Source organism: Ochotona princeps, chromosome 2 (assembly GCF_030435755.1).
Source record: "Ochotona princeps isolate mOchPri1 chromosome 2, mOchPri1.hap1, whole genome shotgun sequence".
Taxonomy (NCBI): Eukaryota; Metazoa; Chordata; class Mammalia; order Lagomorpha; family Ochotonidae; genus Ochotona; species Ochotona princeps.
This window is the reverse complement of record NC_080833.1, coordinates 121,329,150-121,351,380: the sequence shown is the minus strand read 5'-3', so window position 1 is coordinate 121,351,380 and position 22,231 is coordinate 121,329,150. Positions and strand designations below refer to the sequence as shown.

Here is a 22,231-nt window from a genome sequence, read left to right as displayed (position 1 = left end):
AGGATAAACTTTGGAAAGAAAAATGAAAACAGCTCTTCTATGTGATTGTGTCACACAGAAGTCCAGACAGATAAGGTTATTAAATCTAGAAAGAACAAAACAAGGCCTCTCACATTCCAGAAAAGGCTAGGAAAACATGCAACACAACAGTAAGGCAGGGGCGGCTTTTGGCCTACTGGTTCAGAGGTCGTCTCTGCTTCTCACGTGTGAAACCTAGGCTACTTTCTTGGCTCCTGGACTGGGACTGGCCCAGGCCGAGCGGCTGCAGCCATCTGAGCAACTGCCCAGCAGACTGGAGCTCTGTCTCTCTGAAAAACTACAAAACCAAACCAAAGCATTAAATGAAAAGTCAAACTTAGGATATCTTAAAACAACCATCTTCTTTAATCAGAAAGTCACAAACATGCAAATGGCAAGTGTAGAAATTTATTTGAACCAACATTTTCACTATAATGAAAATTACACTTCAACATTGATCCAAGCTCCCACATCTGAAGGTTCGGGGGAATATTGCACTTCGCAGTTTCTAGCATTTCTCATACCCGCAAAAGGTTTTAAAAACATTTTGCTAGTTTTGTTCAACATACTCTCCACAATTCATGCACACACTCATTCCAAACCAATGTTAGATTATCCCCAAAAAGGGGAAAAATTCCAAAAAATGATAGCCTTAAAATCGCACTAAAATTCTGTGAGGAAAAAATATATATATAATCAATTGTCTTATACAAATTTCAGAACGTCTCAGTGCTTGCCCGGAGAGGTGGCTGTTACTCCTCCTCAGTCTCATTCTCCTGACCGGAGCCTTCTGATCTGTCACCTTCCAGTCGGTCTGGGGTTCAAACAGACAAGCAGGTAGGAAAGTCATAAAAAGAAATACCTACAGCATTACAAATGGTTACCAATGCCTTTTATTTTAAACTTATTAAAGTACTTAAAATTCAATGCATCCATGGGTAAAAATCAGTACACTATTACAGGTAGGCAAATTTTTTCTTTTGCTGTTGTTATTGCGTTTAAGTTAAAAAAATAAGAACACAGCATTGTTGGCTTGAAGTATATAAGTAATTTTAAAAAGTAAAAATAATCAAAAACTGCCCCAGGAAGCCCCCGCTATGTGCACTGTCAAGAGCAGCAGTAAAGGGGGTGTACCAGGTGCTCTGGCAGGGCAGGAAGGCTGTGTGAGGATACAGGACCACACTGTGGAGGACTATGGAAACATGCTGGCAAAAATCTCTTGAGATGAAGTAACTGTCCTCTAAGAGTATCCAGGTGGAATACACATAATTACAGACTGGTAAGGGAGCACACAGGTTCTCTCAAACTTCCACGGTTTATGCTTTTGTTCTTCTGCCCGGGACACTTTTGTAAAGTTCCTTAGCTACAGAGGTTCTGCTCAATATAATTACTATCTCCTTCATGAAATTTTCTCCTCCACATTCCAAAAAATCTTATACAACTGCAAAATGATGAATGCTAACTGCAGTGACAGCTGAATGCCTGTCTTTGTGCAGACTAGACTGGAAGCTGCTGGAGGGCAGGATTCTGTTTGATGCTTCTATCCTCTGAGCTTAGTACAGGGTGAGCAATGAAGGCATGCTGAATATGAGCTTTAGAAAGGTAAGATATGGGCCCAGCACGACAGCCTAGCAGCTAGAGTCCTTGCTTTGCAGGTGTCGAGATCCCATACGGGCACCGGTTCTAATCCCGGCAGCCCTGCTTCCCATCCAGCTCCCTGCTTGTGGCCTGGGAAAGCAGTCAAGGATGCCCAAAGCCTTGGGACCCTGCACCCAAGTGGGAGACCCAGAGGAAGCTCCAGGCTCCTGGCTTCAGATCAGTGCAGTTCCAGCCGTTATGGCCACTTGGGGAGTGAACAATTGGACAGAGCATCTTTCTGTGTGTTTCTCCTCCTCTCTGTATATCTGACTTTCCAATAAAAATAAAATAAATCTTAAAACAAAGAAAGATAAGATACACTACATGAGGGCATATGAGGAAGACAACAGCATAACATCACTACCACTACTCGAATGGAAACTAGGGTATTTCTGCTACAGAAACACTGGCCCGAAGTAACTTAGGAGATCTTAAGCTTAGAAATAATTCATAGCACTTTCAACAGCAATACTGAAGTCTAATTTATTATGTAAAGAGACTAAAATATTCCCGCTGTACCCTAGCGTGAATAGCACCAAGAATACACAACATGGATTCTATGCTTAATTATCCAAGTGAATTAAATTAATGCTCCTCTCAGCAGACGCCACTTCCAATACCAGAAAACTCAGGTAATGTGTAAGAATTATTGGTGTAATTATAGTTTTAGCTATTATTATGTAAGTACTCATAATACATTTATAAGATAAATGAAAATAATATTCGAATAGACTTTCACAAATCACAAAGGAATCTAAACACAGTGGAAGAATCTCTAATAAAGAGCTACCACAGGGATGTCAGTATGCAGAAGAAAATCATAGTATCTCTTCAATTTCCTTTTTAGCCTTACTGTAGTTATATCTTGTTTGTTTTAATGTTTATTCTCATCTCCTTGAAAGGCAGAGTAACGGGTGGGAGGGAAGGAGACAGGGAAGGAAGAGGTGAAGAGAGTTGGGAGGGTGAGAAGGGGAAAGAGACAGCAAGAGAGCTAGCCTCCATCTGCTGGTTCAGTCCTCAGAGGCCTGCAGCAGCCAGGACAGAGCCAAGCCAAAGCCGGGAGTCAGGAACTCCACTACAGGCCTTCCAGGTGGCAGGGACCCACCCACTGGAGTTGCCCCTGGATACTGCCACCCAGGATGGATTAGCAGGGGGTTAGAGCAGGAGTCGTTTGGGCTCAAACCAGAAATCCAGTATGGTCTTTGGCTATCCCAAGTGTCAGCTTAACCCACTGTGAGAGAGAGAGAGAGAGAGAGAGAGAGACCCTGCTTCAACACTGTATTATTACTGGGTGAAATACCTTCTTGCTGTTCCACTTAAATACACATCATGAATGGGAATCCTGTATAGGACTACATTTAAGAAACCTATTCTGGGGAGGGGTGGGAAGGATCCCAGTACCTATGAAACTGTGTCACATAATACAATGTAATTAATGAATAAATTAATTAAAAAAAAAAAGAAACCTATTCTATCATACTAGCAGAACACGAGCAAGTAGAAATCAGCCCATTTTAGTTGGCAGGCAGCAACTCCATTTGTTGTTGTTGTTGTTGTTACACTATAAACACAGAGGGGAAATACAGGTAAGAAGAACTGTCAAAGTTTTCCAAATCAGGAAGTCTAGCATAGAGGACACAATTTGTAGTCCAAAACATGCCACAAGGAGACAGGGTGAGGCCAGAGTTTCCTAGGACAGACACAAAAGAGCTGACAGCCGCTTATGGACCCAAGAGGGCACAATAGCTGTTTTGTGCTCAAATCCAAGTCCTTTAACTGCCAGATAGCAATCTTGCTCAGAATGTAAATCCAATTTCTAAGAGACAGTGAACGCTGTGTTCACAGAATGCTAGCGAAGCAGGAAACTGTGCAGCAGTTCAACGCTTGGCTGCCAACCACAGCTCAAGGAGGTCTGCAGGACCTTGGAAAGGAAAATCGAAGTGCGAACTGCTTCCGTGTCCCTGCAGAGCAGCCGACACCAAATCACCTCTGCAGAGAAGATCCACAGCTGTGGAAAGGCTCCTTTCACTCTGTTCATTCCTTTCATTAGCCTCTAAGAGATTAATCTGTCTGGGGAACATATGATATGAAGGGATATTAAGTTTCTTTGGGGGGGGAGCAAATGAGATAATAAAAACAAATTCCTCAAAGGAAACCTGTATTGCAAAAAGATACCATTTCAATTTCCAGGCTTTCCACTATACAATATTTATTTTCTTAACGAAAATGATAAATAAAACTCATTGTTAGCTCAAAGTGCATGCATTTACCCATTTATTCAACATTTATTGAGCCAGCCTTATGTGTTAGGCTCTGTGCAAAGGGTTAAAGACATAGCTGTGAGTAAGACAAACTAGCTTACTTTCAGGAGCAGGAAAACAGACAAAGCATCTTTCCCTCTAATATGTAATAAGGAAACAAATAAACAAAACGAGTGTTACACGATCGAGGAAAAGGAAGGTAATGAACAGAATGAATGAAAGGAAAGGAGACGATGCCCATAGGGGATGTTAGCATTGCAAGCAGTGGCTTAACTGTTGTTCTAGAACCCCGGAAGTTGATCATGTAAAAAAAATGGGGTGGGGTGGAGAGGAGCCTTTATGATGTAGGCCCCCCCACACACACATCAGAGCAAGCATCAGATACTAGCAATGGCTCAGGTGGACCAAGTAAACCGGGTCCCTGCACCCATACAGCAGACCAGGATAGAGTTCTGGGCCCTGGCTTTGGGCAGGCCCAGACCACCTCTGCAACCATTTGGGGAGTGAACCAACAGATGGAAGTGTGTGCTCTTTCAAACAAATGAAACAAAATAAAATCCCCACAGGTGACGTGGAGTAGGCCTTTCACTAACAGCGTTCTAGCAGAAGGACGCATCTCTCATTCACTCCATGGCTTCCCAGGAAGCCTCTGAGATGGCGCATGGCCGGAGGTATCTTGTGCACCTGTGCTTTTTTATTTGGTCAAGTTCACCCCAACCCTCCTGAACAGGAATGCATTATTGTACTTGGACTGCTGCATACTGAAAGAAGAAAGCAGTGGTTGACTGAGTAATCTGTCAGATATCCAGGCTGTCTTAAGGCTAAAAGCAGCAGAAAGACAAACTCTTGGGGAGCCTTACGATATCTTGCCTTCTGCCTAAAAGCAGCAAGAAGATGAACTAAGTCCACCAGAAATTGTGCATTTCTGACTGTTGGCAAAGAGAAATGGAAGAGAAATTCTTATACTACAAAATATGTTAGTGGATCCTAAAACAAGATGACACTATTTGCTAATAAACCATTTACCACAGTAAAACAGATTCTTACACAATTGGAAGGAGAAATAATTTTCTATAGGAAAACTCGAGAAAGAGACATTCACCATAAATTATTAATAATGCTTCCTCCAGGGCTCGGCGCTGTGGCATAGTGGCTAATGTCCTCACCTTGAACGCGCCGGGATCCCACATGGGCGCCGGTTCTAATCCCGGGGACCCCGCTTCCCATCCAGCTCCCTGCTTGCGGCCTGGGAAAGCAGTCAAGGACACCCAAAGCCCTGGGATGCTGCACCTGTGTGGGAGACCCAGAGGAGGTTCCAGGTTCCTGGCTTCAGATCGGCACAGTTCCGGCCACTGCAGCCACTTGGGGAGTGAATCATTGGACAGAGGAATATCTTCCTCTCTGTCTCTCCTCCTCTCTGTATATCTTTCCAATTAAAAAATAAATAATACTAGTTTAAAAAAAATCCTTCCTCCTATTTCTGAAATCCAAATGGATGAATTTTAAGGGTGATTCAGTGCTTGTGAGGAAAACAGATCATAAGATATTACAGTGAGAAATTTTTTTTAAAAGGTTTATTTATTTTTATTAGAAAGGCAGATCACACTGACAGAAGCAGAGACAGAAAGATCCAACCACTGGTTTACTTCAATGGCCGCAATGGCTGGAGCTGAGCCGTTCTGAAGCCAGGAGTCTGAGGCCTTGGACCATCCTGGACTGCTTTCCCAGGCCACAAGCAAGGAGCGGAATGGGAAACGGGGCCACCGGGATTAAATCAGCGCCCATACAGGATCCCGGCATATGCAAGGCAAAGACTTTAGCCACTAGGCTACTATGCAGGGTCCTACTTTTTCTCTTTTTACGTACAAACACATGGGACTTTGAAATGGTACATGCAGTTTATTTTGCAAGGAACATTTGTCTTTCCATTTCCCATCCTTTCAGAGGAAGTGATATCGACTTGCAGGGTAGGTATAAGTTAGCTTAATGAAAAGGCAAGATGAAGGAGCTACACAATTTCAAAACTCCGGGGGCGGGGGGGGTGCTTGGTGTGTCTCCAAAATTCACAGCCAGCCAGAAAGGGTGGAGCAGTTAGACAGGACAGAATTCCTATTTATGAAATTAGTGAAGTTTGATAAACACTTCTTGTTTGATAAAATTATGTTGTCTATAGTGAACATGAGACCTTTTCTACTGTTTGAATATGGACAGTTGAATTCTTTCTTGAAGATTAATTGTAACCCATGCATCTTTGTGCATCTGTGGTACTCAACTTCCACAGCTTATCACCCTAAAAGCAAAGGAAACATCTCTATATACATGTATATTTGGAAAAAGTATGTAATATATTCTTTCTATTTCCTTAGCACATTACACTTGTTTTTGTCCAGGCTATGACTGGTTTTGACCAAGTACTAGTTAGGTGTTCTTCAGGGCTGGGTACAGCTCTGCACCCAGAAGCCAAGAACAGCTGGTGAAAGGATTCACGTGACTCATTCTTTTCATCGTGAATATTTTTCAATACATTTAATTTATAAGTGTTCAGAGAAATGCTAGTCAGAAGTTAAGCTAGCTTCACTTTGTGACCAAAGATATTACATGAAATCTTTAAAGTACATTTTAAATACCTACATATTTCTCACATGGAGTAATGGTTTTACAAGCATGGTGGGAGTACTTACCGGCTCGGATGTGGTTCAGTGAAGCCAACATTCTCAACATGAAAGAGGCTGGAACTGTAATGGTATTTCTAGTCTCTTCCAACATGAGTTCATTTCGAGTTATAACCTATAAAGTAAGTTAAACAACCAGGTTAGAGAGCAAAGACTAAGTGTATATATCCCTTGAGGGTTAGGAAAGCAGTTAAAAAAATTAGCAAGTTTGAGGAGGAATTATTTTTTTCTTTATATATGATACCTGTAGTTGTTTTATTTATTATTATTATTATTCTACTAAAGTAGTTTGTCAGAGCAGTCCACGTTATATTGGCTTACTATTTTCATCTACAGTGTGTTTAGTGATACAATAATGCTGAACTATTATCACTTGGTTCCCTTGAGAAGATTCTACTTTGAAGCAAAGTTGTCTTGAAAACCACACTTTGGGACAAGTGGATCTGGCAATGAATTAAGTGTGAAGTTTCAAGAATAGGACTAAACGAATATTCATGAACACCTAGATCTAATGGGTAGTAATGAGCCAAAAACAAAAGAAGGCAGAAAAGCAACCAGGGAGATGAAGAGAGAAGGTAACACATGAGAAAGATGCTAACCTAACCAACAGGTTTCCCAATGACATAATAATAAATCCCAACTCACCAGGTTGCCCCATAAGGATCTTATAATATTGCCACATCTGCTTTTTATTACAACCGAGCTACTTTTGAACATACAAATTACCATGCAACTTGACACATGCTGATCCTTTTGTCTCAAATGTTCCTTTGCTCCTTGTCTGAGAAATTATTCAAACTTCAGTCCAATTTTTATTTCCTGTGTGAAGACTTGCCCATCACATCTAATGCCTTAGAAACACAGTTGTTCCTTCTGTATGGGCTTCCCAAACAATATGCATATTTCCCTGACACTAATCCCATTAAATTCCAGTTGCTTGTTTATATGTGACTATCTTTCCAATTAGATTATAAACCCTAAGGCTGTATCTTTTTGAACCTAGCCTGAGTTATTTATTTAAGAGTCAGAGTGAAAGCTCCTGTTTGTTGGTTTACTCCCCAGATGCCCACAAGGACACCATCTGGGGTCAAAGCTGGGAGCCAGAAATGCAGCATCTAGGTCTCCAACATGGTGACAGGAAGCCTGTTGTCATATCCTGGTTGCGAAGCTCTTTTTCTTCTTCTTTTTTATAATAAGCACAGATAATTAAACCTATTTTCCAAACTACAATATGTATATGCTCATATTTCTAATAATCAATATTATAATTGGCAAGCAACTATGCTGGTTTGATCTCTCTAGTGTTACAGGCATATTTTTATCATAACTTTTCTGTCTTAAAAGTTGACCTCCTTAGCTGCATAAATGTGCTTCATGTTAGCATCTAATAATAACCTTCTTTGGTTACTCTGAGAAAGGTATTTTAGGAAGAAAATGAAATGTGGTCTGTGATAAGTATAATAAAAATCTTACTTCATCAGCAAGTTTTCGGTTAAAAATCCTTGACTCTTCCAGTGGTGACCAGATCTTTATATCATAATCTATGCCAGATGAGGCTAGAACTAGAAATAAAATGTATGCGCATTAACATAAAGCTTGGGAAAATGTCTCTAACACAAGAAAACATGTATTATGCATGTACACACACACACCAAGAGTTTGTATGGAAATTGTATTTATCCATTTATCTACTAATCGGTAATATTATTAAAGATTTTCTAAACATCATAGAATACAATTTTAAAACCATGTGGAAGTTTTTGTCTTATTTCTTGCTTTCTTATGAGATACGTAGGACATTTCAAACAGAAGGCAAGAGCGAGCCAGTGTTCCTCTGCTCTGGGAAACCGATTCAGAAACATGAGTGCTAAAAAGGCCTGGAGGTGAAGTATTGCAAAGTTCTGTCCTGCTAAACTTCTTACAGTTGATAAAACTTACAAGCAGAAATGTCTGAACTGTTTCTATATACTTTTGTCAACAGCACATATTAGGTATTTCTGATTTTAAGTACAAGTAGAGCTATAACTGACTCCAAAAAGAAAATCTGGAACATTTTTATAATATTAACGAGTAGGATAAACTTAGAGCTGGTGCCCCTCTAATTCTCTGAAAGGTCTTCTCACTTGGGTCGAAGGGATGGGGCTGCAGGCAGTTCACCACGTGATTGTCGGCTTCCAGAAGCATCAAGTGCTCGGCAGTGTGCCGATCCCAGATGAAGATGTGGCCGCAGTCAGAACCACTCATTACAAAGTTAGCACCCCAGAAATTGGCTTCTTTTATCTAAGGCGAGTTTAAAAAAGGAAAAATAAATGAAAATGCAACTCCAAGTTAGTAAGACAAAGATGTTTGCTATTCCTACACTTAAAAATGAACTGCCTTAAAAAAGAAATTAAAATTGAGAGATGTTCTCTTCTAGTATCGTAATATCATAACAGAATAAAGTGCTGGCAGTAATGAAAAGTTCCCTATGAGGACAGGGACCCTACTATACTTAATACTACATTTATAGCCCGATAGAGTACCTAGCATTTAGCAGGTACTTATTAATAACTGTTCTGACAGGAACTGCCAGCATCACAGGCAGTGGTTCAACCCCTTATGCCACAATGCAGAGCCCCACTAATTTATAAGTTATAAATAGATGGACAGCTTCTGGATTTTGGAAAAAAAAACACACATACATGTTACTACATCTATCTATATATAGAGAGAAAAAGTACATATATATATGTGTGTATATATATATACACACGTTACTATATACATGTCACTGAACCTTCCAATATTTGTGTCATTTTAGTTTTTAAGACAATAAAATATTTCACTCAAGAAAGGAATTATCTTGTATCTGTTGCTGAAAGTACAAAATATAGTAAATTTTTTTATTAGCTGCTAATTAGCTCAATTAGTTGCGCAATTGAGGAGGAAAGATATAAATGTATTTGCTTTTAGGAAGAAATCAGACAAGGAATGTGGTATACTGGAATAGCTATGATGACAACTTTAAATGAATTAACCATCAAAAAATCCCTTTATATTTCATTTCTGGATGCTTTACATCGTTTTATCTGCAGGTGCTACTCTAGTAGAGCTAGTTTTATTTCTAAGAATTACTATTACGTTTACTTCTTTCTTCTTTTCATTTATCCTTTCAATTAATGATTTTCATCCAAAAAACCCAGAACTCTTCTCTGCTGGTTCATTTCCCCTATGCCCACCAAGAGCAGAGAGTGGGCTGGGCCAAAGCTCGGAGTCATGAACTCAACCTAAATCCTCCACACAGGTGACAAGACTTCAGTCACATGAGCCACATCACTGCCTTCAAGGCCTGCAGCAGCAGGAAGCTGGGTCAGGAACAAGGGCTAGGAACCAAAGCTAGGCACTTCAACATGCCAGGCCAGATGCCCATCGCCTCCAGAATCTAAACTAGAAAAATGCAACAAGTGTAAATTAGCTGCATCTATTAATACTGAGTAGCTTTCAAAATAATTCCACTGTTGCTGTCAATGATAAGCATAAAGTCAGCTAATTATTTCCCTGCCCCAAAGAGAGCAGGTTGAAACAGATTCTGTAGATACTTTTTTCTCATTCAATGAATATATAAGAGTAGCACTTTCCATATATAAATTGTTCATAACAGTTATAACAATAATTATCTGAAAAGATGCTCTAATTACATAACTGGTGAATACTAGACAAGATCTTAAAAGTTCATTTGGTCTGATATGATTATTTTACAGATATAACTGAAGTGTAGCGAGATGAAATAACCAACAAAAATACTTACTTGCTAAGTAGACTTTCTGATTATATTCTGCTATCAACCTGTATTTCATAAACACAAATACTTCTCTCCCAAACGAACAAAAGCACTAGGAACTGTTCAGCTAGACAGTGGCAAGTGTGAAAGAAAAGGAGCAGTGGATGTGTGCATAAAATTTCTAAAAATTAAAATATATTCCATCATCATGGTAGAGTTTTCTTGTAAAAAGTAGTGGCTTTTCACACTGTGTTACAGAGCGAAATGAACCATGTATGAAGAAACAGGTAACTGAAGTGGCAATACATGAAGGCAATCAGTACAGAAAAAACATGTCAAGCTGCAATTTCACCACAGAATGCCATGAGTGTTGAGTACCATTGTCCTGGAGTTGCGATGGCCTTTATAAACCATTTTAACCAGTGGCCTTCTAATGTTCAAAGTATCCAATTCTTCCATTTCTTTCCTTTCTTTTCTCCGCCTGAAGAACTCCTGAATGCGGGCAACGGCAGAGCGTCTACGTTTTACATATTGAAAGAAAAAAAAAACAAAAATAAATAAAAAACATTCACAGCCTACTGCAGAATGATAAAGACTTATAAAATGCATCAAATTCAGAACATACCTATCGCAGTGAGGTAACCCCCAACCAAAGGCATAAAGAGGAAGACGCAACAGTGAGGCTGCATCCGACTAGCTGAGTCACTTACAACAAAACACTGTAGTTAAGAGATCACTCACAGGTGTGATCCTGGTTGACACAGTAAAGGAAGCATGCGGCACACGGGTTTTTAAAGGGCTATTTAATAAAACACGATACAGACAAGACGCATGTGCAATGTCACTACAAATAAAACAGTTTAGTCAACGCTCTTTCTGCTCCTCTCTGTAACAAGGAAAGTGAAGACACTGAGAAACCAAGTGAAATTAAAATTAACACATAGTAGCAGTGCAGAAACAATTTTGAAAGTAAAATGTCGCTTAGATACAGTTTAAGCCTTCTTTAAAAAAACTGATTGCACTATTAGGAGAAACTTCTCCTTACCCGTATTAATGACTTTATTAATTCAAGTTTATTAGAAATATAATTTGGCATCTAATAACCAAGAAAAGCCTGCAAACGAGTTAAGAAAAATGAATCTTGGAACAAGTTATAGAAAAGATGCTCAGTTTCACCAACAACATGACAAAAACAAGTTGTCTTATTTTTATGTTTGTCATATTGAAAAGATATTTATGTCTGTCAGAGTGGCAAGAGTTTGGGAAAATAAGCCCCACTGGTGGGAGTTTGAAAGTGGTCCAGTATGTAAGGTGTAAATTTACCACTGAGGAATGACACATATACAGAGTTCAAAGTCATGATAAATCTTATGAGTTCTTACCAAAGGAACTGCTCATATATCAGTACTGAGGGAACACAACATAACCAGGATCCCAGGAATTTCTAAATGCCCCTATTCTATGAAAACCCTATTGTAACGGCAAGGATTAATTCTGCTTGTGAACTTCAATCAAATGACACCTCACAATACAGCATCACGTGGCCTCACTGAGCTGTAGCTCACTGCCCCTTTTTGAGTATAGGATGTTCACTTCATGTTCGCTGCTAACGTAATCCATTCTATTACTGTTGCACTCTATCGGTCTTTCACTATATTACAACAGAATGTGCAAAACCACCTACTTATGATGGCAAGCAGGGTCTCTGGCTCCTGGTTCCGGAGGCTCATAGTCCATAACGAGGTGCAATGCCATTTGGTAAAGCCAGAGGACAGCAATAGCAGAATGTGCGCAGAAGTACACGCAGCAGCAAGGACACATAGCGGCACCTAGTATTAGCATGCGAAACTGCCAAGCCTGACCCTTGCTCTCTCATTACCTACCCCTCTCTAATTCTGCCTTTCAAGCAAGTACGTAAATAAATAAATGACTCTTATGTTTAAAGAAGACTCTGAGGAGCTGGCTTTATCATAGGGCGGGTAAAGCTGCAGCCTGCAATGCCAGCATCCCATAAGCAGGACAGTTTGTATCCCGACTGTTCTACTTCCAATCCAGCTCCGTTACTGGCCTGGGAAAAGCAGTGCTGGGTGGTCCAAGTTACTTGGGCCCCTGACATCCACATGGGAGACCTGCAGGAGGCTCCTGGCTACAGTTGGGCGCAGTCCCAACCCTGCGGCCATCCAGGGAATGAATCATCAGCAGCAAAATCTCTGTGCACTCCCTCTCCTGACTCTTTCAAGTAAAAGAAAAAAAAAAACAAACACATAAAAAGGGGTCTCTTAAAAGATATGTAAGAATTACACACGTTCTCTCTTCTATAATGAAAAAAAGTTCTTTTCATAAAGTAAAATGGCATATTCTTTCATATACATTAATTTAAAAAGTATTTTAGTTTCCTATGCTAAAAAGGAGTCTACACTAAATTTTTAAGTTATAAAAATTCCCAGACAGAAAGCAGAGTTTTCTCTGTTATCTTTCATCTGACTGGGAGGTAAAGAACAGAAGAGTTGAGAGGCGTGCGCTCGCTGGCTCGCTCTTTTTCTGTCTCGCTATCTCTGTTAAGCCAAACGCCTTAAGAGCTACAGATGACAAAAGAAATTAGGTGACAAGAATTTAGATGGCAGCTCAAATAATTTAAAACCCAACATGTAAACAAAACTAAGGCTGTAATGAGGTAATAAAAATTAAGAATCAAGGAGAACTACACCAAAGCATAAATATTCATTTAGAAAGTTTGGCCCAGAAAATGTTCTATTTGTTCCACTTAGCATTTGTTTGGTTTAACTGTCCTAATAAGTAATCATTTGAAAGTTTGTATCTTAAGACATACAGTTTATGTTACAGAGTTTAAATCCGAGATTAGATCATTTGTCAATCTAAGAAAAAGCTTCATGTGCACATGTTTTAGGTTAAAATTAAAGGGGGCATGGATTGGACACCCAGGTTAAGATGCCCTATAGGTACCTGCAACCCATCGCAGAGTGCCTAGTTCAAGTTCCAGTTACCCAGCTGCCAATCCAGCTTCCTGATGTACACCCTGCTAGGCAGCAGATGATGGTTAAAGCAGCTGGGTCTCTGCTACCTGTATGGGAGCCCTGGAATGAGTTCCTGGCTCCTGGCTCCTGGCTTCAGTCTGGCCCAGCCATGACTGCTGGGGGCGTTTGGGGAGTGAACCTGTAGCTATATCATTCTCTGCCTTTCAGATAAAATGAAACTACGTACAAAATTTAAAAAGCTGTCATGTGGCTGCCGCTGCTGTATCAATATACACAACCATGTGAATGGCCTCCCTTGCTAACAGTTCTAAAGAAATGAATATACTTATCATTATTACAATGAAGTTACTTTCCTAGAAGACATTTCATAACAAATGCTGGAAGAATATAGGTCCCTGGAAATAAATTTGTACTTTACTACACTGTACATTGATCATATGAATATTAAAATAATGCACATAGGAAAAACACCAATTAGCAAATAAGCATCTATTAAAAGCTAACATTTGCAAAGCTGTTTTTGAGAACTTTGATTATTCTTTCATGAAATGTTATTTACTCATTTGGTACACGATTTCTGAAGCGTATAAAGGCTTTGTGTAATTAATTGAAAGGGAAATTTCAGAAGCAAGTAAAAAAAAAATACTAGCAGTATAAATTCTGACCCAAAGGAGAAAAAAAAATACAATAAGGGGAAAAGCAAAAATCAGAAAAAAAGACAGGAAAATTAGAATTCAAAGTTCAAAAACAAGTCCAAATATAGCCATAGTCAAAATAAATTTAAATCAAATTCATGTACAGTGAAATGGGAATTTGGGTAATGGGAAAAAAGACTATTTATGATCAGTCTAAAGATTGAGACCAAGCAAAGATTGAGGACAAAAGTTGTCATGCCAATAAGATGCTGGACTATGCTTGGTTTATGTTTGCAAAGAAAGAATCTCGACTTAATTTGAACTGTAATGCTGCAACAAGGTGGAGGAATCCACCATGAGGGGAGGGCCCGGGGAGGGGTTGGGGGAATCCGAGAGCCTATGAAACTGTCACAAAATGCAACGTAATTAACAATAAAAAAAGTTGTCATGCAAATACTAATAAAAATGAAAGGTAACACAGTATCACTAATCAGAAAAATAGACTAGGGAGGCTGGTGGTGTGGCACAGCGGATTAAGGTTCTTCCCAGGACACTGCTATCACATTTCAGCTCCTCCTCTGTCTAACATGCTGGGGAGGTGACAGAAAAGGACCTCCATGCAAGAGTCCCTGCCATCCATGCGGGTGGGAGACCAGGATGGAGTTTCTGGCTTCTGGCATTAGCATGGCCCAGAACAGACCACTGTGGTTATTTGGTGAGCAAGTAGTGGATGAGAGCTCTCTTTAGCTCTACTTTACAAATACGTAAGTGAGTTGTGCTGAAAAATAGACTGAAGTTAAAGAACAGCATTAAAGTTCAAGAAAATCCTGAAGTTCAACTCACCAAGAAGGTAAAACAGTTAAGCGTGAAAGCGCCTAATGAAAACAGCTCCAAAGTATGCTTCAAAAGCAGGATGCGGACTAGTGCCCTGGTGTAAGTTAAGGCTCCCGCATCCCACATGGGGGCCAGTGCCCTGGTGCAGTAAGTTAAGCATCCATCCAAGGCTCCAGCATCTCACAAGGGTACCAGAGCCAGTCTTGGCTGTTCCACTTCTGATCCAGCTCCCTGACAATGGCCTGGGAAACAGCAGAGGATGAACCAAGTTCTTGAACCTTCGTACTGATATGGGAGACCTGGCTTTGGACTGGCCCAGCTCCAGCTGTTGTGGGTGCTTGGTGAGTGAACCAGCAGACAGAAGATATCTTCCTCTGTCTCTCCCTTTCTCTGTAACTGTCTTTCCAATAAAAATAGAAATTTTTAAAAAAAAGTAGAATTAGAGGAAAAATTAAACAAAATCACCATTCGTGCAGAGATTTCAACACATTTCTCTCAATTTATACAAATTAAGCTGTCACAAAGCATCATCAAAAAGATGATTTGAACAGCTCAATTAGAAAATCTAATCCATTGGTCATACACACAATTTTGCATTAAAGAACCGTAATGAGTTATTTTCAAACATATATGAAACAATGTCAAACATATCATTGTTCTATATGAGAGCACATAGCTCATTCCTACACATTTGGAAAAACAGGCCTTATATCAACCAATTTCTCTGATCACACGTTGGAGAGTGGATGTTAATGACAACAATGCTGAATGTGTACAACCTAAGAAGTCAAAAGGAAAAAGGACTGTGGCATAGTAGCCTAAGCCTCCACATACAATATCCTATATGGGCACCAGTTCATGTCCCAGGTGCTCCACTTCCAATCCAGCTCCCTGCTTGTGGCTTGGGAAAGCAGCGGAGGATGGCCCAAGTTCCTGGGCTCCAACATGCACGTGAGAGACCCAGAGGTTGTTCTTGGCTCCTAACTTCAGATCAGCTCAGCTCTGGCTGTTGTGGCCATTTGCAGAGTAAACTAGTGGATGGAAGATCCCTCTGTCTCTCCTCTCTGTGTAAATCCGCTTTTCAAATTAAAAAAAAAAATACATTTTATAAAAATAAGTTTAAAATGAGTCATAAAATAATCTCAAAAAAAAAAAAGGAGGAATTTAAAACCCACGAATGGAAAACAAAATGGTTAACATGCGTAAGAGGATCAACTAAGACAAAAGGTGTTTCTTTAAAAATAGTTACAGGAGCTGGCACAATGGCACAGCACACTAATCTGCCATCTATGGAGCCAGCATCCCATACTGATGCCATTTTGCATCCCAGCTCTTCCAGTTCTGATCCAGCTCCGTGCTTACAGCCTGGGAAGGCCAAGGCCTTGAGTCCCTACACGTGGGGAAGCTGGAAGAGACTCCTGGCTCCCCTCTCCAGGTCAGCTCAGCTCTGTCCTTCACAATCGTTTAGGGAGTGATCCAGCAGGTAGAAGATCTTTCTATCCTATTCGTTTCTCTCTGTGACTCTTTCAAGTAAAGTAAATTATGCTTTAAGATTAAAAATATATATATACATATAGTAATTCTATAATAGAGAAAAATAACAAGATCTTAAACACTTAGCTATAATTAAAGACACAACAGAAATTCAAATGACAATAGAAATACTATAATAGGAGTAAGCCATTAAGTGTAGCAGCTAAGATATAACTTAGGAGTCCTGCTTTCTCATGCTGCAGCACCCGCAATCAAGCCTCAATTGCAACTTTCGGGTAATGCATACCACACAAGGTAGCAGGTGATGATGGTTCAGGCACGTGTATCCTTGCCACCCATGTGGGAGACTGGCTGCTAACCTCCTGTCTCTTTATTTGCTTTCTGAATAATAAAAATCAAGCAAAACCCTATAAATATTAAAACAAACAAGAAAATCCATATACGTTGACAAATCCCAATCCCCAAACAAACAAAAGCATCCTAAAGTAACTGAAACAGAAATACAGAGGGGTGGGCCTTCAGCCTAGTGGACAAGCTGCTGCTGAAGATGCCTGCGTTCCTTATTGGAGTCCCAGTCATAGCTCACAACTCACACCCTGGAAGGCAACAGCTACTGGCTAAAATTTGTGGGTCCCTCCCACACGGGAGGTAACGAGTCTGGTTCCTAGTTTTGGGCAATGGGGCAGTGAACCAGAGGATGGGAATGATTGGTTTTTCTACCCAGAAGAAATGAAGAAAGGTGAGGAGGGAAAAGGGGGATGGAGAGAGAGAGAATGATTCAAATAATCCTACAATTATTAATGCACTGAAATAATACTTAGAAATCTTCCTCAAAAGAAAACTCCAGCCCAAGATGAATTTAAATACATTGAAATTACTAAACTCTCAAAAGAAAGATCATCCCAATCTTATACAAACTCTACCAGGACAAAGAAAAAGAGGAACCATTTTCCTATTCAGTCTGAGTCGTACTACTTTTAACAAAAACACACCAAGAATAGAGTAGTTCCCCCTTATCTCTAAGGGCTCTATGGGCCCTGTCCTAAGACATAGTGGAAGCCTGATTCCACAGATAGTACCAAACCTTACCTGGGCTTTATTTTGTCCTACGCATACATACCTATGGCAATGCTGAACTTAAGAACCAGGCACAGTAGGAGATGAGCAACAACAACGTACTGTAGTGAAACCTGTATGAAAGTGGTTTTGCTCTTTTCACTTAAAAAAATGACTTTACAGCTACTCTGGCAAATCTGAATTGCCAGCATAACTACCTAGGCAAGTACTGAGTTCAATACAAGCACTGTGATATTCTGACAGTCAACCTGGTGACAGGCAGAGACTAAGCAACTAACTAACAAGTGAACAGAGTACACAGCATGGCCACGGCCACGGACTAAATCAGTTACCCAGCTGGGAGCGGTGGGTCATGCTACTCACAGTGAAGTATGACTTAAAACTTCTCAACTGTTTACTCCTGGACTTTTCAATATTTTTGGAGTCTGGTAGATTGTGGGCAGCTGAAGTCAAAGAAAGCAAAACCACGGACAAAGAGGAACTACGGTACAGAAAATAAATTTTCTCAAATATATATGCAAAAATTCTTTACAAAACATTAACACATCAAATCTAACAGTGTATCAAAAAATTACACCATTAGCACCTGAGGTCTATTCCAGGAAACACAGATGATTTACCATTAAAATGTTGATAAGCAGTATCTACTGCACATTACCAAAATGAGGAAGAAATCCAGAGCTTGAAACAGAAAAAAAGTGCACTAATATTAGTACACATTTACGATTAAAAGTTGTTACTAAACTATGACACAAAAAGGAACATCCCTAAACTGATGCCAGGTTATCCATAAAAACCCTAAGCACCAACCTAAGTAAGCCAACAGAGGCGCATTCTTTTCAAAATGGGATGTGCCATTTACTACCAAGGCCAGCTGGCACAGCAAGGAAATAGCAACGATGAAGAGGGAAAAAACGCAAGTATTTGCAGATGATATGACTGTCTAAAACAAAGTCTCACTATTTACATGCCAATTAAAAATGCGCCTACATACATGCTTAGTGAAACGGCCTGTATTTCTAAAATAAGCAACAATTATGAGTATAAAATTTAAAGAGAATGCATTTGTAAAGAGCAAGCATCCATAAGTTAAAGAAGGATCTATAAAACCTGGTTGTGGAAAAACAAAACAAAACAAAATCTGCCTGTGGAAAATCATTAAATGCATCAAACGCATTTTCAAAAGATTTATTAAGTAAATGGAGAACTATTTTGTATTATATAGATGAGTCAACTTTCACTCAAGTTTACTGTAGATTTTATGACAACTGTAGTATATTCTGATTAATTATGTTTAAACCGAAAAGATTACGAAATGGATCAAAGGACAAAGAATAGCTTAGACTCTTCTACAGAATAAAGAACAGAGCCTTGCTTTTGCAGATATTTAGACTATAAATCTAAAATTAGAAGGGCCTGTGTGTTCATCTAACCGTGAAACAGGACACAAGTGGACAGCACATCACTGGGAAGTTCAAAGAAACGCTCCTCTACCAGGGCTGGGCAAAGACATACGTACATATCACAAACAATCAATTCCAGGTGAATTAAGAATTTAAACCTCAAAAGCCTTAAAATGCAAACGGTTAAGATTCTGGGAAAGGTAGAGAATTTGTAAATAAAGCAAAGTGATAAGTATAAAAAATTATTACAGAATGGCAGAACAAAAGATGATGTCAAGAAAGGAAAAAAAACTGGAAAAATATTTGTTCATTTGTACATTAGAGTGTATTAAAATATATTTTTTGGGCCCTGCAGCGTGGCCTAGCGGCTAAAGTCCTCGCCTTGAAAGCCCCGGGATCCCATATGGGTGCCGGTTCTAATCCCAGCAGCTCCATTTCCCATCCAACTCCCTGCTTGTGGCCTGGAAAAGCAGTCGAGGACAGCCCAAAGCCTTGGGACCCTGCACCCGCGTGAGAGATCTGGAAGAGCTCCTGGCTCCTGGCTTCGGCTCAGCGCAATACAAGTCTTTGCGGCCGCTTGGGCAGTAAATCATCGGACAGAAGATCTTTCTCTCTGTCCTCCTCCCTGTGTATCTGACTTTGCAATAAAAATAAATAAAATCTTTAAAAAATATATTTTTTATTTTTTTAATGAACTTATCTTTTTAATCCTTTTTCCATGCATTTTTTTTTTAAAGATTTTATTGTTATTGGAAAGCCGGATATCCGGAGAGGAGGAGAGACAGAGTGGAAGATCTTCCATCCGATGTTTCATTCCCCAAGTGAGCCACAACGGGCCGATGCGCGCCAATCCGATGCCGGGAACCAGGAACTTCTTCCGGGTCTCCCACGGGGGTGCAGGGTCCCAAAGCTTTGGGCCGTCCTCAACTGCTTTCCCAGGCCACAAGCAGGAAGCTGGATGGGAAGTGGAGCTGCCGGGATTAGAACCAGCGCCCAAATGGCATCCCAGTGCATTCAAGGCGAGGACTTCAGCCACTAGGCCACCACGCTGGGCCCTATTAAATATTTCTAAAGATTCCAATAAATCAGAGAAAAAAAATGCCTGATTAGCAACCTTATGGAAAGTTAAATATAGTTATAAACGGAGCCTAAGTTCACTTGTAAACTGGGAAATGAATATAAATACCACAAGATATTATTGGTCACTCAATTATCAAAATCAAGAAGTACAAGGCCCGGCGTTATGGCCTAGTAGCTAAGGTCCTCGCCTTGCACACACCGGGATCCCATAAGGGTGCCGTTTCTAATTCCGGCAGCTCTACTTCCCATCCAGCTCCCTGCTTGTGGCCTAGGAAAGCAGTTGAGGATGGCCCAATGCTTTGGGATCCTGCACCTGTGTGGGAGACCTGGAGGAAGTACCTGGCTCCTGGATTTGGATTGGCACAGCACCGGCCATTGTGCTCACTTGGGGAGTGAATCATCGGACGGAAGATCTTCCTCTCTGTCTCTCCTCCTTTCTGTATATCTGACTTTGTAATAAAAATTTAAAAATAAATAAATAAATCTTAAAAAAAAGTACAATAAGCAGCAAGATTTAGAACATGTCTACATACAATTTAAAATATACTGCCAGGAATTCTTTTAGTTTAGCCTCTCCTCTGTGGAAACAAGATTACGTAAAATTAAATATTCTGTTTCTATTGTATACATCCAAGAGAATCTTTGCATCAAGAAATATACTTTAGGATTTTTTTTTGAAGCAGCACTGGAAACAATAACAAAAACTAGAAGTAACTCAAATGTCCCTCAACAGGAAAATTGTTAAACTGTGGTACAGTCACACGTGGATTATCAGATAGAAGCGAAAATGACTGAACAGAAAGCTACAGTTAACAATGGGCATATATCTTGGTGAGATACTTCCTGGGGGAAAAAAAATGCCAGTCCTAGTTCCATAGACAGTTTCTGTTTTTTAAAATTCAAAAGCAAACAAACAAGGGAAATAATACACTAGCTTGGCATTTATTGAAGCAATCTATGATAAACAAAACATTCGAGAGTGATGACCACTAGTGTTGTGGGGAAGCAGAAAGAAAACGAACTGTATGAACCAACAATGATTTTGTCACAAACCAAGAAATACAAAAATTCTGCTTCTTCTTCCTGAGTTTAAAGTCAGTAGTGCTTAACACTGTCACTGTTCATGCAGAGTCTTATCAACATAATTACTGTGTTGTAATTACGTGCACATGTGTGCATATACTAGGGAATGGAGACCTCACTGACAACAGGGACTGTGTTTCAGTATCACCAGCACCCATTAGCACAATATCTAGCACTTATTTGATTGAGTAATAAATATAAAATGATTCATCCAGCAATTTCAAAGCAATAACAAACAGCTCAAGGAGTCAGTTGTTATTCTGTTTGGGAGACACATTAACACACACACACAAGAATGAATATGAAGGCTATTCAATTGAGCTAAATCCTAGATCCCTGAATTTACATTTTATTTTTTCAACATGAAAATCCGTATCTCACTGGTCAGAAAAACTTCAAGAAAATTCTAAGGTTAGATTATGAAGCAGGGGGTGGGCACTGTGGCTTTGTCATAGAGTAGCTTAAGTTGCCAAGTGGAACACCTACATCCTGGGATCATGCTCCTTCTCCACTTCTGACATCTTCCTGCTAATGTGCGCCCTGGGAGGCAGCTGTTGAAGGCTCCAGTGCCTGACCTCGCCACCCCTGCAGGAGACAGAGGTGCAGTTTCTGGCTCCTGCTTGTGTCTGTTCCAGCCCTGGCTGTTGTGGGCATTTAGGGATAGAAGTGGGAGTTGGAAGACATGCTTCTCCCTCTTTCTAGGGTTCTGCTTTTCAAATACAATTTTTTGAAATTATCTAATGAGCTTTATATTTAAGATTTGCGAAGCTATTATGAACCAAAAAGTTAGAAACACTGAAATGTCACATTTTACTACAGTATTCCTTAAAATATAGGTAAAACTCCATAAACAGCACAAAAAACAAGCTATGAATTGTTTAGCATACTGGTTTCAACATGGGAGGCCCTTTGTTATTTTAAAAGATTTATTTATTTTGGAAGGCAGAGTTACAAAGAAAGACGGAGAGGCAAAGACAGAGCTCTTCCATTTGGTGGCTCACTCTTGGGATGATGACACAGGCAGCACTGGGCCAGGATGAAGCCAGGAGCTTCAGCCAGTTTCCCTCTTGGATGGCAGAGGTCTAGACAATTGGCCAAGATCTGCTGGTTTTCTTAGCCAAGCAGTAGGGAGCTGGATCGGAAGTGAAAACAGCCAGAACACAAACCAACCTCCATATGGGATGTTATAATATTAACTTCAGTGGTAATTCTTTTTAAAAAAATGTCATTACACAAAGCAAGAGTGACACAAATTAACTGACACAATTGGTATTAAAATA

The 22,231-nt window shown here is 39.9% G+C and overlaps 1 protein-coding gene across 7 annotated transcripts in view; it reads right to left on the bottom strand.

The window, feature by feature from the left end:
* Window positions 1–361: 361 nt before the first annotated feature.
* DCAF6 (DDB1 and CUL4 associated factor 6) overlaps window positions 362–22,231 on the bottom strand; it is a 105,559-nt gene continuing 83,689 nt past the window's right edge. For all 7 annotated transcript variants that reach the window (XM_058660602.1, XM_058660600.1, XM_058660596.1 and 4 more), the window contains 5 exons: window positions 10,728–10,866; window positions 8,713–8,869; window positions 8,063–8,151; window positions 6,599–6,704; window positions 362–832 (listed from right to left, as the gene is read on the bottom strand). In XM_058660602.1, coding sequence (XP_058516585.1) covers window positions 771–832; window positions 6,599–6,704; window positions 8,063–8,151; window positions 8,713–8,869; window positions 10,728–10,866 — 553 coding nt within the window. In that variant the 3' untranslated portion in view covers window positions 362–770. The remainder of the gene's footprint in view (window positions 833–6,598; window positions 6,705–8,062; window positions 8,152–8,712; window positions 8,870–10,727; window positions 10,867–22,231) is intronic.